General features: G+C 51.4%; 1 protein-coding gene across 4 annotated transcripts in view; it reads left to right on the forward strand.

The window, feature by feature from the left end:
- SH2B2 (SH2B adaptor protein 2) overlaps positions 1 to 15,061 on the forward strand; it is a 70,395-nt gene extending 55,334 nt beyond the window's left edge. For 3 of the 4 annotated variants that reach the window (XM_030536960.1, XM_030536958.1, XM_030536961.1), the window contains exons 5-10: positions 885 to 979; positions 1,676 to 1,705; positions 2,661 to 2,846; positions 3,641 to 3,834; positions 9,525 to 9,696; positions 12,670 to 15,061. In XM_030536960.1, the coding sequence (XP_030392820.1) occupies positions 885 to 979; positions 1,676 to 1,705; positions 2,661 to 2,846; positions 3,641 to 3,834; positions 9,525 to 9,696; positions 12,670 to 12,983 (991 nt within the window). In that variant the 3' untranslated portion in view covers positions 12,984 to 15,061. The remainder of the gene's footprint in view (positions 1 to 884; positions 980 to 1,675; positions 1,706 to 2,660; positions 2,847 to 3,640; positions 3,835 to 9,524; positions 9,697 to 12,669) is intronic. The other variant, XM_030536959.1, reaches the window with a different exon arrangement.
- Positions 15,062 to 15,265: the final 204 nt, after the last annotated feature.

A 15,265-nucleotide genomic window follows, 5' to 3' on the forward strand; every position in this document is an offset into this window, starting at 1 on the left:
ACTCCGATTGCTGATTCATTTGCTGGTTACTAAATAATTCAGCAGTTCCCTCCCAAACAGCTTCCTGAGCTGCCTGCTAGCACGTGTCCTCCTGGTTCAGCTAGAGGCTGTTGCTCTGAGAGTAACGGAGACGGCTGTGCGCATCTCACCACAATGGGGCAATCGGGAGCGTCCAGGCTAAAAATAGGATTTCAAGAGAGCATGGCTTTTTGCATGACAGTGGCATCAGGCTAAGGGGCGGGCACAGCTGTGACTGACAGGAGGAGTCAGCCAATGGTCAGGGATGTGCACACACATTGCTCCTATAGGGGGTCATTTGGTCTGACGTTCCTGCTGGTGGACTGGCTGTTGCTGTCCCCCCAAGAGACCTTGTCTCCAGGCCCACCAGGCCTATCTTGCTCCCACTCCACCCCCCTATGTTAAACATCAGCTCCTCCATCTCCAAATGGGTGTCCTCCACCTCTGGGGTTGGCCTGCCTTCATCTCTCCCACCTGCTCTGCTTCCCCTACCTGCCCCCATCCGTTCGGTCCCAGATGCTCTCTTTGAACTCTGCTTCCAACCCCAAATGGCCTTCGAGTCACCGCCATTACTGGCCAGCATGGGAGCTTGGCCTGCATCCCAGGGACTGGGAAGAAAGGCACAGCAGCTGTCTGGCAGAGCTAGGGCTCGTTGTTTCATGGCACAGACACTAGAAATGTGATCCAGAGCACCCAACTGAGTGCATGGAGCTAGAATTTACTCAGAATTATAACATCAGTCAAATGAACCATGGTTCCTACCTGAGAGTGGAAATTCTTCCCTGCCCACCCTGTCCCCAGTGAGGCGTGTGCCTGCAGAGAGTGACAGCCTGCATGTGACCATCTGCTCTGCTTTCTCCTCGCAGGGACAGCGGAGATGATATTGAACTTTCCTCCTGTGTGCAGGGAGCCTGCCTGCCAGGCAGGGTACCCTCCTGCAGCTGTGAATTTGTGGCTGATGGTAAGGACCCCCGGAGAAAATCACCAGAAATGTTGGGTTCAGATGTTTGGGCATCTTGTGGTGTTAGGTTGGGTTTCAAGGCGAGAACGCAACTGACAACAAAAGAAAAGATTATAAAATGTGGGAGCAACTCCGCTCTCCTTGAGGATCTGTTCTCATTCATGGTACAGCCACCCTGATCTGACAGGCCAGGGATGCAGGCCCAGTATCTGGCCCTTCTGACTCTACTAAAATACCCTGCTTACATGTGCCCTGTAGCCAGCAGCTGATCCTAGCTGACCCCAGCAACCTATCCCTAAAGCAATGGATGGCACAGGAGACTGAGACCAGCACATGGAGACTCTGGCTTCTGTTTCAAATCTGTCCCACTTCTGTTGACCAAAACGTCATTGCTCTCTGTGCTCTGCTGAGTGGGAGAAGAGTTTGGGTCTCCATCCAGCTCCTACTGAGGCATCATGGCACCATTGTCACTAGTCACAGCAGAGCAGCCACACAGTGAATGGCCTGTCTGAGACTGAACTATTCTCTCTTACTTCTCGAGGTTGTCCTTCCGGGGCAGGGGAGTAGCATATTGGCAGGATCATGCAGGGAAGGGTTAAAGTGGCTCTGCTTGTCTGCAGTCTTTAGGATGACCAGTCTGGCACTAACGAACCCAACAAACTAAACCAGCCGACTGTCTACCTTTCTTTCCAATAGGAGCAGACTGCATAGGGGACAGTACACCAGGTCTGTTATTACTGAATGTGGGGCTGACAACATGGGGGTTTTCTATAATATTTGTTATCAATCTTTTGTTTGCCTCAGTTTCTCCTATATTTTGCATGGCTACCCAGTGGGCAAGGAGGAGGACTAAGTTGTCTCTGGGGGCAGGCTAAGAGGCTGTGCGTGTGTGTGTGTGTGTGTGTTGCCTAGCTCTCTGAGCCTGAATGTGTCTCTAAAAAGGACTGACCAAGGCTGACACGGTAGCAATAGGAAATTCAGACCTGTATCAGTGGAAAACCCAGTTAACCAGACTTTGACCCCAGTAAGCAGTGACCCAAAGGGAGATGGAGTTCCCCCACCTCTCAGCAGGGACGCTGAACAAAGACCCCGGCATGAGAACAAAGGGCTGGAAGGTGTGAGCTGGAGGGATACAGTGTTGGCTTCTGGAGGAAGCTGGAAGCTCACTTACCTGGGACCAGGCTAAGGAAGGCAGACTGAGAGAGATGGAGCCAGAAAATGCAGCTTGCCTAGGGCTCTGAGCTAGCCAGACTAGGCTGTGCTTTAACCCTCATTCCTCTACTCTAACCTATGGACTTCCTCCATTGTGGGTGACTAATAAACCCACCTGTTTTGACAACACTGCCTCAGCGTCCCTATCAGTACATGGTGAGGTGCATTAATCCCTGGTGGGTGAACAAGTCTCTACCAGGTGTCGACCTCAGTTGGACTTGCTGAGCAGAGCTCGTGGTGTGAAGCAGGAGTGTTGGAGCCCCTGAGGTTCAGTCTCGGGAGGCTGTGTGGCCTGCCCTGAAGGAGGAGCAAGACCCCTTGGGGGTCTGACTTACTGAAGGGTTTCTCCAAGAAACTGCTCCAAAGTTGAGGGCGTAGCACCAGTCTGGTGGGTCTGTAACAGGTGCCTGTGGGTTGATTTGCAGAGAAACTCTGAGCTTTAAGCCATTAAAGCCTGCATTCCTTTCAGCTGTGCACAGGACTCCAGACAGATGTTCTGTGCTTGCCACCCAAACCACCACCCCAATCGCTGCCACTATCATCTCAGCCCCGCATGGCAGGGCCAGGGACTCCTCAGGGGAACACCTGGCCCATGTACCACTTGAAAACTTCCTGCAGACCCTGGAGTCGTCAGCCACCAGCAGTCATTTAGCAGGTACCTGCAAGGCTCTGGACGGGGCAAGTGGGAGGTAGCCACACTGGCTACCTTCCAGCTGATTTGCTGCATGTGACACAATTAATAGAAGAAAAGGGGAAAATCCCATTGCAGTGCAACGTGGTGGGTCTCTTGAGCAAGCCTGAGCAGAACTGCTGCATTCTGATTAGAGTGAAGGGTGTGAGGGGGAAGGGTGGAGGTGGGAGATTAAAGAAAGGGGTGTTCATGGGGACAGGTGTGTACATGAGGTGCCTATACAGAGGGCGGGTGTGCCTGGTGGAGAAAAGGGGGAAGGTGTGGACCCAGGAATAAAGCTGGTGGGGCAGTGGTGATGGGCAGGTTGTACAGGCAGGCAGGGAGGGCTGAGTGCACTCAGTTCTAACCTTGCCCTTCTGCTCTCAGCCAGAAGAGCTCATTATTAGTTTAATATAGAAACCCTCTTTCTGCCCTGCCCGGCTGCTCTTTCAGTGGAATTGAATGGAGCACCTAATAGGGTGACCAGCTGTCCTGATTTTATAGTGACAGTCCCGATTTTTGGGTCTTTTTCTTATATAGGGTCCTATTACCCCCCACATCCTGTCCTGATTTTTCACACTTGCTGTCTGGTCACCCTAGCACTTAGTAGCCAGCCTGCTCGGACGTTCTTTTCCCACATGACGTCCCAGTCCTGCTAGAATAGCCAGAATGTCCTTTGCCAGAGCCCTGCAGTCTATTCACTGTTGGGCCGTCCCTTTCGAAAGACAAACATTTCTCTCTCTAAACGGCCTTTCTTTTACCCCTTTCCAACTGTACAGGGGAGGAAAGCGAGACAGAAGCAGAGATCAACCTCTCAGATTTCCCCTGGTTCCACGGGACACTGTCGCGGATCAAAGCTGCCCAGCTGGTGCTTTTTGGCGGGGCCAGGAGTCATGGTCTGTTTGTCATTCGGCAGAGCGAAACTCGACCAGGCGAATACGTGTTGACTTTTAACTTCCAGGGGAAAGCAAAGGCAAGTGCCATTGTGATGCTGATTATTTCATTGGTTTTAGAACTGCCCTAGCAGCACTCACCCACTGTTCTCTGGTGCTATCCCTAGTTTGTCTTTCCACCTCTCAGCGTCACTCCGACATGTAGTGTGCAGAGAGCAGGACAGGGGGCCTGTCTGGCTCACCTGTCTGATTACAGTGGGGCTTGGAAGCAGGATGGCTCTGCTGACTTCTAAAAAGATGCTCGGAAGTGTCGTTATTGACTGGGCTTTTTTGGGTTTGCCAAGATCCCCAAATACAAATAATCCTCTGACCCTTGAAAGTGCCTTTCATCCCAGAATGATGCACAAGGATCCATTCCATCTGTGGCGGAAATGTGGCCACCTCTGCAGAGGATCGTAGCAGCTGTTTAAAACACATGGCCATGCTGTATAACAAATTAGGACAGGAAGGGAAGAGAAATCCTGTCTCCCAGTGGTTCTCTGTGTCTTTAGCTCTGTGCTGCATAAGGGGGGATGAAAAGAGCTAACATTTATGTGTGGCCTTTTATCCAGAGGTCTGGATGGTCAGGTGGTTACTAGAATTGGAAGCACTCCACAAACTACTACTACCTCACTCTCTTCATTGTTAGATCTGAAAGCACTTTACAGAGGCTGTCAGTATCATTATCCCCTTTTTACAGATGGGGAAACTGAGGCACAGGGCGGGACATGACTTGCCTGAGGTCCCCCAGCAGGCCAATGGCAGAGTTAGGAATAGAACCCGGGTGTCCTGAGTCCCAGTCCAGTGCCCGGTCTACCGGGCTACAACACTACAGATCAGTTTTGCCCCCAGATTATCTAGGCAACGCTCCCATTGATTGGCGATGGGATGTTGGATGGGATGGGATCTGAGTTACTGCAGAGAATTCTTTCCTGAGTGCTGGCTGGTGAGTCTTGCCCACATGCTCAGGGTTTAGCGGATCACCATATTTGGGGTCGGGAAGGAATTTTCCTCCAGGGCAGATTGGCAGAGGCCCTGGAGGTTTTTCGCCTTCCCCTGCAGCGTGGGGCATGGGTGTTGGTGGATTCTCTGCAGCTTGAGGTCTTCAGACCACAATTTGAAGACTTCAATAACTCAGGCATAGGTTAGGGGTTTGTTATAGAAGTGGATGGGTAGGGTTCTGTGGCCTGCTTTGTGCAGGGGTCGGACTAGATGATCACGTTGGTCCCTTCTGACCCTAGAATCTATGAATCTATTAATCTATTTCAGTGGAAGTGATACCCTTATATGTGAGGGCAAGATGGAGACCTATGTAATGAACAGGGATTAGCTCACCATCACTGAAATGCAGCTATCTCTGGGGTGGAATGCTGACCCCTTTTAACAGGGCACAGAAATACTGAGCTACTGGTCAGTACGGAGGGTACATCGAGTCAATATACATATGCTAGCTTCGTTTGAGCTAGCATGCTAAAAATAGCAACATAGCTGAAGGGTGGTAGTATGGGCCAATGGTCTGAGTATGGGCCTAGGTCTTGGACGGGATAGTTCTCAGGGTGGCTAGCCCCTCCCGCCGCCTGTGCTGCCCCAGCTGCACACCCTGATCAAAGCTAATGTGCGTATGTCTACCTCTAGCTGCAATGAAGACGTCCCCAGAGAGCAATATGGGGGTCCTGGATCCAGTTGAAAGTGAGGAAGGGATTGTCAGGTGGTTACCAGAACTGGAATGTAGCCAGGACACTGGGGCTATCAAACCCCCTGTGAAGGAAGCCTGCGGGGGCTATAAAGGAAGTTGGATGTTAGCCACCTGGAGCAGCCCAGGGAGCCAGTGGGAAGCAAGGCTGCTAGAGGAGAGTGAATGAGCCGCTTGGTGCAGGGAGAGGACTGAGAGCAGCCCTGGAGGATTAGAGTGTAGGAGGAAGCGAAAGCTTCCTGTTGGCTCAAGATGCTGCCAGAGGGGGCCCTGCCAGACCAGCTCGAATGAATAGAGAGTAAAATGCCCAAGGGGACCCCAAACCACCCACTTTGCCAATAGCCCACGCAGTTGCACTTTAGTCTCCGGGCTCGGCTCCCAAGCGAGTGTTAACTGCCCCCCCTCTCCCCAAGAGAAAAGCAGCTGCCATCTAGGGCTCTGTCTGGCTGCCCCAAACATGAAGCTGGGGGAGTGGAAAGGCTAAGCCACTGAAATGCATCTTGCAGATTTGACAGCGCTTGCTGCTCTGCTAAGGCAGGAAGGCTTTAAAAGAAACAATGCTGGCAGCGCCTTATCCCCAGTGCCAGCCTGCCAGGAACGGCACAATAGGAAGATCAGAGCACGGCCTGCTTTTTTTAAAAAAAAAAATAAAGCCCGTTTGTTCTTGCTGGCTGGTTTTTTGTGTGCATCTGACGCAGACCCTTATTTATGCGGTGTATGACTCACTTGCCTGGATTAAGCACAGGCTATGCGACTGTCAGCACCCATTGCAGTCTGTCCCTACATGGCTGCCCTAACTCCATGATACCAGCTGTGGGTCAGCAGTGAGATGGTGCCACTAGCCTGCAAGCCAGTGAAAGGCTGACACTGCTTAATTGTCCAGCAGGACAAGAGATCCCACTAGAACAACTTGGAGCTAGTCCTTAGCTCAGGGGACAACTCTGGAGATCTGCAGCCTTTTCCCTACTCCACCACTGACTCACTGAGTGACCACGGGCAGGTTACTCAAGCTCCATTCCCAGCTCCTCTGCAAAACGAGGCTGATATTTGGCTCCCTTTCTAAGGTGCTTTGAGGTCACTAAATTAAAAGCCTCTCTTTTATTCTTCTGTTTCTGCTTGGCATCGATAGCCCTAAATGCTGGGACAGCCCGAGTGGCTCGGTAGCAATAACTCTCGCAAGTGTCCACATTCTAGCGAAGGGGCATCAGTTCTCCCCTTGGTGATGCCACTAGTTAATCTCCCATTCAGAGATCTATTAGCCCTTTGGTGCTGGCTGCACAGTTTCCTGGCCTGATGCGTGAAAGCGAAATGCCCTCGCCTGAATGGTGCTGTGGATGATGTCTGAGTGGGGTTCAGTGAAGTAGAAACCTGTCAGGATTCAGTGGCAGAGTTGAGTGCAAATCCTCTCTCTTATTAGACATGGCAGGGGTGTGCTTGGTCCAGCAGACACCCTGCTAAGCCCTGGGTTGGGGTGAAGGGAAAGGGAGACATTCCTGAACTGGGTTAGGACTGAGGGAGCTCTGAGCCCTCTCACCTCTGCAGGGCCGAAGGGGATGTCCCCCTGGCAAGTGTTAGCCTTGGCAAGTCATGACAGGCCTGATCCTGAGTGATGCTGAGCGCTCTCTACTCCAGCTGGTTTCAGGGAACATTGTGGGTGCTTAGCATCTCTCAGGCCCAAAGAGAGGAAGCTCTTGTTACATATTTTTGTTTTATTTTTAGAACATAATTGTTTGCTCCAAATCTGTACATGCCGTGCGTCCTGTTGGTGAATTAGGATTTGGGTGCAAGTTTCTTGTCTAGCCTGATCTAAATCAACAGTCATACGGCATATCCACTTGCTAACTAGCCCCTTTCCTGCGGCTTGGCTTTATTAACAAAGAAATCAAATGCAGCATAACAAAGCTGAGCTCCAACGTTCTCTCCAGGCTTGACTCCTCTGGGGCTTCTCACTCAAGACTGCTCAACCCACCCCGTAGATTAAGGGCCTCTGTTTATCTTTGCATATTCCAAATTCATCCCCTGCCTACCCCACCACTCCATTCCCAAAATACATTGATGCAACTTCTGAAGCTTGAAAAACTGGCCTGGTTTTAAAGATATTAACATAAGGGGAGAAGAATCCAGAGCCCCATCAAATTCAAATCTTCAGTGCCAGCCTGATAAACAGTCACGTTAATGGACTTCCGAGCCTGGGGAACAGATCTTTTAATATGAGATTGCTGAACCAACTTCCTGACTCACAGTACAACAGAGAGGCTGCTGGATACAGTTTTAGTCTGTGTGCCAAATCCTGCTTGCGTTACCGTGGTTAGTACGGTCATCTGTCCCATTGTCGCTAATGGGACTCCTCGTGCTGGGAAGGTGAGGAGGAAGGATGCAGCCGAGAACATAACTTTGGGAGTAGGAGGCTCCCTTGTCTGCCAGATAATTTGAGGATTTGCAGCTTGTGTCTGACTTCTCCAGTCTGCTCCCACTGACACCAGAGAGAGTTTGCACTGGCTTCAGAGGAAGCACTAGCTCACGGGTGCTCCAGTGAGATCCAGGGGTGGTGCATGTCTCTCTCCTAGCTCGGGTAGAAGGGGATGTAAAGCAGCTTTCCAGACTGCTAAGAAAGAGCCAGACAACCCCTTTTTAAGATGCGCTCTGGTGTGTGGTTATGTTCTACCTAAAGGCTGCCGGCCTGGGGGACTGAGATGACTCAACAGGCTGTGGAGGTCTTGGCTTCTAGGTCACTGGTTCCAATGCAGTCGTGTCTGTTCAGAAGTCAGGGCTGCAGGCTCAGGCTAGTTATGTGGGGACAAGCGTCTGGTTCACAAAAAGCTCTCCCTGCAATTCATGCTGGTGGGCTGACCGCAGAGCACTGAATGGGCCTACCACAGAACTGCCGTGTCACCCCTGAGCTGCCCTCCCAGGCTCTGGGTTGACACCCATCGGCAGAGAGCCCAGCCAGGAAGCTCACATCACTGCTGCTGAGGATGAACGTTGGGCTTCATTTCGCATCATTATTAATCTGGCATCTTTCACCAGAGCCAAGACTCTTGGAAGGGAGAGGTGTGAGGGGTAGACAGCAGTTCCTTCCATGACTGTCCAGGCCAGGACTCAGGGGAGACTCTGTATGGTGACACTGGGCAGCACAGGCTGTGTTAGGTGGTCTGGCAGCTAGGCGAGCCAGAGAGAACCAAAGGATCTGTCTGTATCCAGCAGCCCCAATAGAAAATCCTGTTATTTATTGCAGCCAAGCCTTGTCACCTCTCCACCAGGGGGCACACTACATAGGGTCCTTTTTAAATCTCCTGGGCTTATTAATAAACACATACCCCTGAGTTTGGTAGGAGTTGCGCGGAGGAACCTCACACTTCACTGGAGGGACTTGCAATTCAGAAAGGCCATTGAAACGTGCAGTGTTTATAAGGAATACTGCCCTGTAGGGGTGAAACGATAATGGTTTAACAGGCCACTCCACTGCAGACGGAAGTAGCTAAGGCAAATGGCCCTTGATTTCCCAGCAAATGTCTTGCACTGCAATTCAGTTGCACTTTAACTTGCATGCAGCCATGCTCGTGTCAATGAAAGGTCACAGAGCAGAAGCTCTCTGCTGTATGTTCTCTTTGAGCAGCCTCTATTCCAGATTTATTTTGTGTGTGGGTAAAGGTGCTTTGCTTTTTCTTTCCCCCTGTGCTCAAAGAACACTTCTGTTTCATGCTGCTGGTAACCCGACAGGCCAGCTTCCCTGACCTGACACTTTCCGAATGGGTCATAGTAGCTGTTGCTTGGCAGCCAATCAGTTTCCCGACATGCTCTGAAACATGAGCTCTTCCTGTTTGAGCCAAATCGCTAGCAAAGCGGAAAAAACATTGTTGTTTGTAGATAACCAGTAGCCTTTGGATTGGGGGAGCTGTAAACGTTCTACCCGGCACATGAAGGAACCAAGCCACGTGCACGGTGTGTGGCAAAAATAACACTTGAGTCAGTAGCCACGGCTGTGGTGGACTTGCCCTTTGGCTGGACCGTCTGCTTCACTGTGCTCCTCTCTTGCAGCACCTGCGGCTGTCCCTGAATGAGAACGGACAGTGCCACGTGCAGCACCTCTGGTTCCAGACCATCTTCGATATGTTGCGGCATTTCCACACCCACCCCATCCCCCTGGAGTCTGGCGGCTCAGCTGACATCACTCTCCGCAGCTATGTTGTGGCGCAGGGCCCCTTCTCTGGTAGGTCACCCGGGTAGCACAGTCTCCTCGTGATCCTGCACAGGAGATGAGTGAGGAGAGCTGGAGATGGGCCTGAGCTCAGATCCGGATGCAATCCTAGGACATGGGGTCAGGGCCGTCTCCAGGAGAAACATGTTTACACCAAGTTTCCTGCAAACATCCAAAAGAAAAAGGTTCTCTCGTGTTTTCCCCTCCAATACCATTTCCCAAAAGCTGTGCTGCTTATTTGATGGTGTTGCCCCTCTGCTGCCCCTTGGGGAGTGGGGCTAGGAGCACTTCACTTAGCCCTTAAGTTCTTCTGACCAGCAGCCAGCTCAGGAATGGTGGTATCTGGCTCCAGAAGGAACCGCATCCAAGATTCCCTGGCCAGAAGGACCAGGCCGGCTTTACAGGCTGGCACCCTTTGAATATGGGTTGGGGTGGATTTCCAGAGACAACTTTCACAACATAATGTCTGGTATCTCTCATCCAGGGATCTCAAAGCATGGTATGAAAGTAGGTCTGCATCTGTTATCTCATTTTACAGAGAGACAAACTGAGAGTGCTCAGGGTTATACAGCAAGGGATTAGAATAGAAACCCAGCATCCTGGATGTGGATGTGCCCCTTCTAGTGGTGGCCAGGCCATATATAGAGGTTGGGCCTGCTACAGTCCTGGCTAGCAGAGCCAGCTCCTTTAGCTCAAGCAGTAATGGCGTAGGCTTTAGCATCCAGAGGTCCTAGGTTCAGTTCCTACTGATAACCATGTACCTGGCCTTACAGATGCCCAGTGTTCTGCTCTAACCACTAGAGGTGCTGCCTCCATATATAGCAAATCTAAAAGAGCTCTGTGTGTGTATCCATCCCCATGTCACTCCATGAGCTGCAGGAAGTGTGTTCTGGGTGCCAGTGTGTGTATTTTCTGCTCCAGTGATAAGGGATGTGCTGAATGGCCTGTGGCACATACTTGATGAGGCAGGGCAAGTGAAGTCACTCAAGATGCAGTTGGGTGGACCCTTGTAGGAAGGATTTTATTATCTTTGTCCGTGTGTCTGATTAGATCTTGAAGGGCTGAACAGGGCGAGAGCCCTGAGCATCTCATGTTCTTAGGGGATGTGATCGTTTGGGTCTGCGCTGCCTCCGAATTGGCATAGGGTGGATGCATTTAAAACCCACTCCTCAAATGAGCAATCTCAGAGATCAGTGGGGGCCGTAACATGATATAGAGGTCAGTGGTCCCCTACATAGTCTTCATATGGGGCTCAGGGGTGTCTCCCAGTTCGTCCCCAGGGAGACGGGCTTCCTTCCGTCTGCATAGGAAGTGGCAAGGGGCCTTCCCAAGGAGCTTGATTTCCCCCAAGACCTGCCTGGTTTTCTGGGGTGCCACCAGATCCATGCAGAGTCCCCTTGACACTGGGCTGTCACTCACACCCCTCACGCCCCTCAATCCCTCCGATGGGGACATGCTGCCAGGAGTCCCTGCACCAGCTGCTGTCCTCCCCACACCCTGTAACAGCAGTGGGGGGGGGGTGTCTGCTCAAGATGATGCAAACCTGATGTGCCTGATCTTGTTCCATGTCTCCATCCGGGGTTGATTGGGGAGGGGGGCGGGCAATAGGCCACATGTTCCATCCAGACTCGCTGAGCACTTGTGCAGTTGGAGGTAGAAGGGGCAGAGTTACAGCGCTGGCACTTTCTGCTCTCGCCTCTTGGCCCCATAGATTTTTGTGCTCCCCTTGGAGGCATTTCAGCTGTGCTAGCAACTCCCAGGGCTTCCGAGATGAGGCCTATGCAGCCCGGTGCTGTCCCAGCTGGGTATGGGGCAGGCCAGGGCATCACCATGAGAGTGGAGGGACGGTGCCACTGTGCTTGGGGAGAAGGAACCACCCCTGGCTGGGCAGGAGACACCCCTGTGCCCTTGGAGGCCTGCAAGGAAGGGCACATAGTTGTGATCACCCCCTGCAGGCAATGAGGGTTATGTGGCTTCACGCAGAAGACTCAGGGGGCAGCTGTCCATAGATTGGCCAAGACCCAAATGGACTGAGAGCAGATTCGTTTGGTGTCCTGCCATGGGTCAGTGTGAGAGGCTGGGAGGGACAGGATGTAGCTTCTAGCACTGGAGTCGGAACCACTGGGAGATCTGCAATGAGGAGTCACGGTTAAAGGGCTGGAGTGGGATTCGGGAGACCTAACGTCTTTCTGAGCTCTCCCACTGACGTTATGTTGTGAGTTCAATCCTTGAGGGAGCCACTTAGGGATCTGGGGCAAAAATCAGTACTTGGTCCTGCTAGTGAAGGCAGAGGGCTGGACTCGTTGACCTTTCGAGGTCCCTTTCAGTTCTAGGAGATAGGTGTATCCCCTATTATTATTATTATTTATTATTATGTGGTGACTTGCCTGCCGTGTCGCAGGTGATCCCGCCTGCTTCCTCGCCTGGCCTTGGTGCTGTGAGGCTGAGCCGGAGTCTGCAAAGTGCTGCGAGATGGGCAAAGATGATGAGCTAGCTCCTTAGTTAATAGAGCAGCCCATGCCAGTACCACGCTGCCCATCCTCCCATGTCCAGTGCAGCATGGCCATTCCCGGGACCTGGCTCCATATTTCAACTGATTGAGGGCAGAGGAGACCATACCACCTAGTGTCTAGGAGTTGGAAGATCTGCAGCAGATCTAAAGTCCTGACGGTCACTGACTTGCTGGGTGGCCTTGGGCCAGACCCCCTCTACCTACCCCATGTGTGCCTCAGTTTCCCCACCTGTAACTTGGGGCTAATGACACTCACCTGTGTAAAGCACACGAGACCCTCTGATGACAGGTGCTGTGTGAGTGCAAAGCATATTGGCAGGGCTGTGTGGGGCAAGCGTCTCTGTGCGGTATGTGCCGTGGGGATGGAGAACTCCTCTCTCTCCTCGGCTGTCAGTCCAGCACCAAATGGCTCGTAAAACATTCACCCTCGTGCATTTGCCATGCACGTGACTCTTTTGTGTTTCATCTTGCAGATGCCAGCCCTGCTCCAGCTGTTGCCTCCCAACAGCCCAGCTGCAGAAGTGACCTCTTATCCCAACACTACTTCTCCAGCTTTGTGCCAGGCCCTTTCCAGCCCACATCGCCTGTGGAGGGAGCTGTCGCCTCTTCCTCCTCCACCGGCCACCCTCTGTACCACCGAATGGAGGGGACCCTCAGCGCCCGGAGCCGCAGCAACAGCACCGAGCGCCTGCTGGAGTCGCCCAGCGTTAGCGCGGACGACTACCACGAGAGCGACGGCTCACGCAACAGGACCAGGGCGGTTGAGAACCAGTATTCTTTCTACTGAGGGGTCACAGAGTGGAGGCTGGCCCTCTGTGTGGGGTGTCCTTGCCTACCGATGCAGCCGTGGTTCATGAGGTTGCTCGTGCCATTGCTGATGAGCCCTGGCTCCGATCTCCGACCACCCGCCTCCCCCAGTGGATGTTTACATATTGCCATGGCCCAAAGCCTTGGGCTGTCCCCACTCTCTTGTCAGCTCGCTGGTGTGCCCCTCACCTCCGCGTCCGATTCACTGGTGCCAACTCCATCCATCACCAGCAATGGACCTGGGCTGTCCTGTCTCCCCCTGGCAGCTCGGAGAATGGTTTGAACGATGAGCGACTTGCCAGCCGGGAAATCGCGTTGGGTATGCCCAACCAAACGCATTCACAGCTCCCTAGATCTGGCTCGTGCTCTGAACTCACAAAGCCAAAGACACCAGTGCCATTAAGAAACCTGTTCTAGGGTCAGCAGTGCCCGCTCTCTGTCCTTGTCAGCTTACAGTCGGTTCCCTTAACTCCTACGAAGACTCGCCTGCCGGTCTCTCCATTGTCTGCTGTTGGATCGGGACTCGCTTCCCGCTCGGGTCTAGTAACATGCAGTGATTCTCCTGGAATAGGAATCCATGGCTTTGATTTATGTCGTTCTTCCCTTAGCTGTGCAACAATGAAAGCATCTCCTGGTGTTTCCTTGATGGAAAGGACTAGACATTGCCAGTATTGGAATGTAGTCAAGGTCACCTCAAACGGTTACTTCCCTTCAGGGATAATTACCTTGAGTTCTGCAAACAAGACACTGCAGGCTAGTAACATTTTGAGGTGACCTTGTACATGACAAATCTTGCCAAGGTAGTTTTGTTGCTAGTACAGAGAACATGCCAGCACACACACCTGTCAGGGATGGAAAAGACCTGTCAGACTATCTGGTCCCTCTCCATTGCTATTACAAGATTGTTCGCAGGAAATTTAGGGTTGTTTGTTCCCTTGAGTCCCAAACCCATGGGGAGATTATTCCACAGCCTAATGCATCTGACTGTCAGAAAGTTTTTCCAGATAGCCAGCCTATATTTTCCCTTTCTTCACTTTATCCACCCTAATTATTCCTTTTCCTTCTTGGTTTTTAAAATCCTACAGCTGCTTGAGGGGTGGAATAAAATCTCCCTGCCTCCGTCACCTCGTATCCAGCCTGTATCTGTGGAGTTCTGTTAGTATTTCCTTCTAAAGCCATCTCCTCAGGCCCTGATCATTTGTGTTTATGTTCTCTGAACTTCCCCCAGTTTGTCAATGGTTTCTTGGTAATATATGCACGTGTGTCTTATGCATATTCTCTCTCTATCTTTTACGTGCATGCTCTTTCTCTCTGACACACACATACACCAACCTGAAAGTTCCTGGTTGAATCCCAATCATGACTAACCCCTGTACGTTGCATTGTTGTTGCTAAGAGGAACACAATTGCAAATGCACCTTTTGGCTAACATGGCAAATTCAACCAGTTCCATCCCCTAGAGACAGAGCTTTTAAAATATGACATTGGCCCAGATTTTCAAGTGGTCACATATTTTTTGGGGGCTGCTCCAGTGTTTGGGTCCCCAGCTGGAGATGCCCAGGGAACCTCATTTTCAGGAGGGCCAGGCCCCCTCTACTCTGTTAGAAGTCAGTGAAAATTTGGTTGGGTTCCTCAAAATTAAGGCACTGAAAAATCAGGGGCCACTTTTGAAACTATTGCCCATTAAACGTAACCGCCTAAGGAGAGCGAGCTGGAGAAAAGAGAGGGCTATTTCTTGCTGTGTTCATAGATAAAATAACTGAGGTGTTTGGTTGGTATGCTTCTGGTTTTAATTTAAATAAAAAAATATGTACTCATGGCTGGATGAAACTCTCTGTGGGCAGAGAGCCAGCACTTAAAGCCAGGTCTACACACCAATTTAATGTTATATAATTATGTCAGTTGGTGGGCTGGGACCTGGTGTGCGTATTTTTATTTAAACTGAAATTGTTGCACCAGTGCACCTCTAGTGTGCATGTGTGGCAAAATGTATTGAGCACTGGACTGGGACTTAGCAGACCTGGATTCTGTTCGCAGTTCTATTAGCCTGCTGGGTGACCTTGGACAAGTCACATCCTGTCTCGGTGCTTCAGTTTCCCCATCTGTAAAATTGGCATAATGAGACTGACCTCTCTTTTGTAAAGTGCTTTGAGATCTACTGATGAAAAGCCCCATATAAGAGCTAGGTATTATGAAAGCTGCCTTTTAACATTATATATTGTTCCCATATGGAATAAGTTATATGGTGTAAGCACCTATCTG

This window comes from Gopherus evgoodei, chromosome 17 (genome assembly GCF_007399415.2).
Source record: "Gopherus evgoodei ecotype Sinaloan lineage chromosome 17, rGopEvg1_v1.p, whole genome shotgun sequence".
Taxonomy (NCBI): Eukaryota; Metazoa; Chordata; order Testudines; family Testudinidae; genus Gopherus; species Gopherus evgoodei.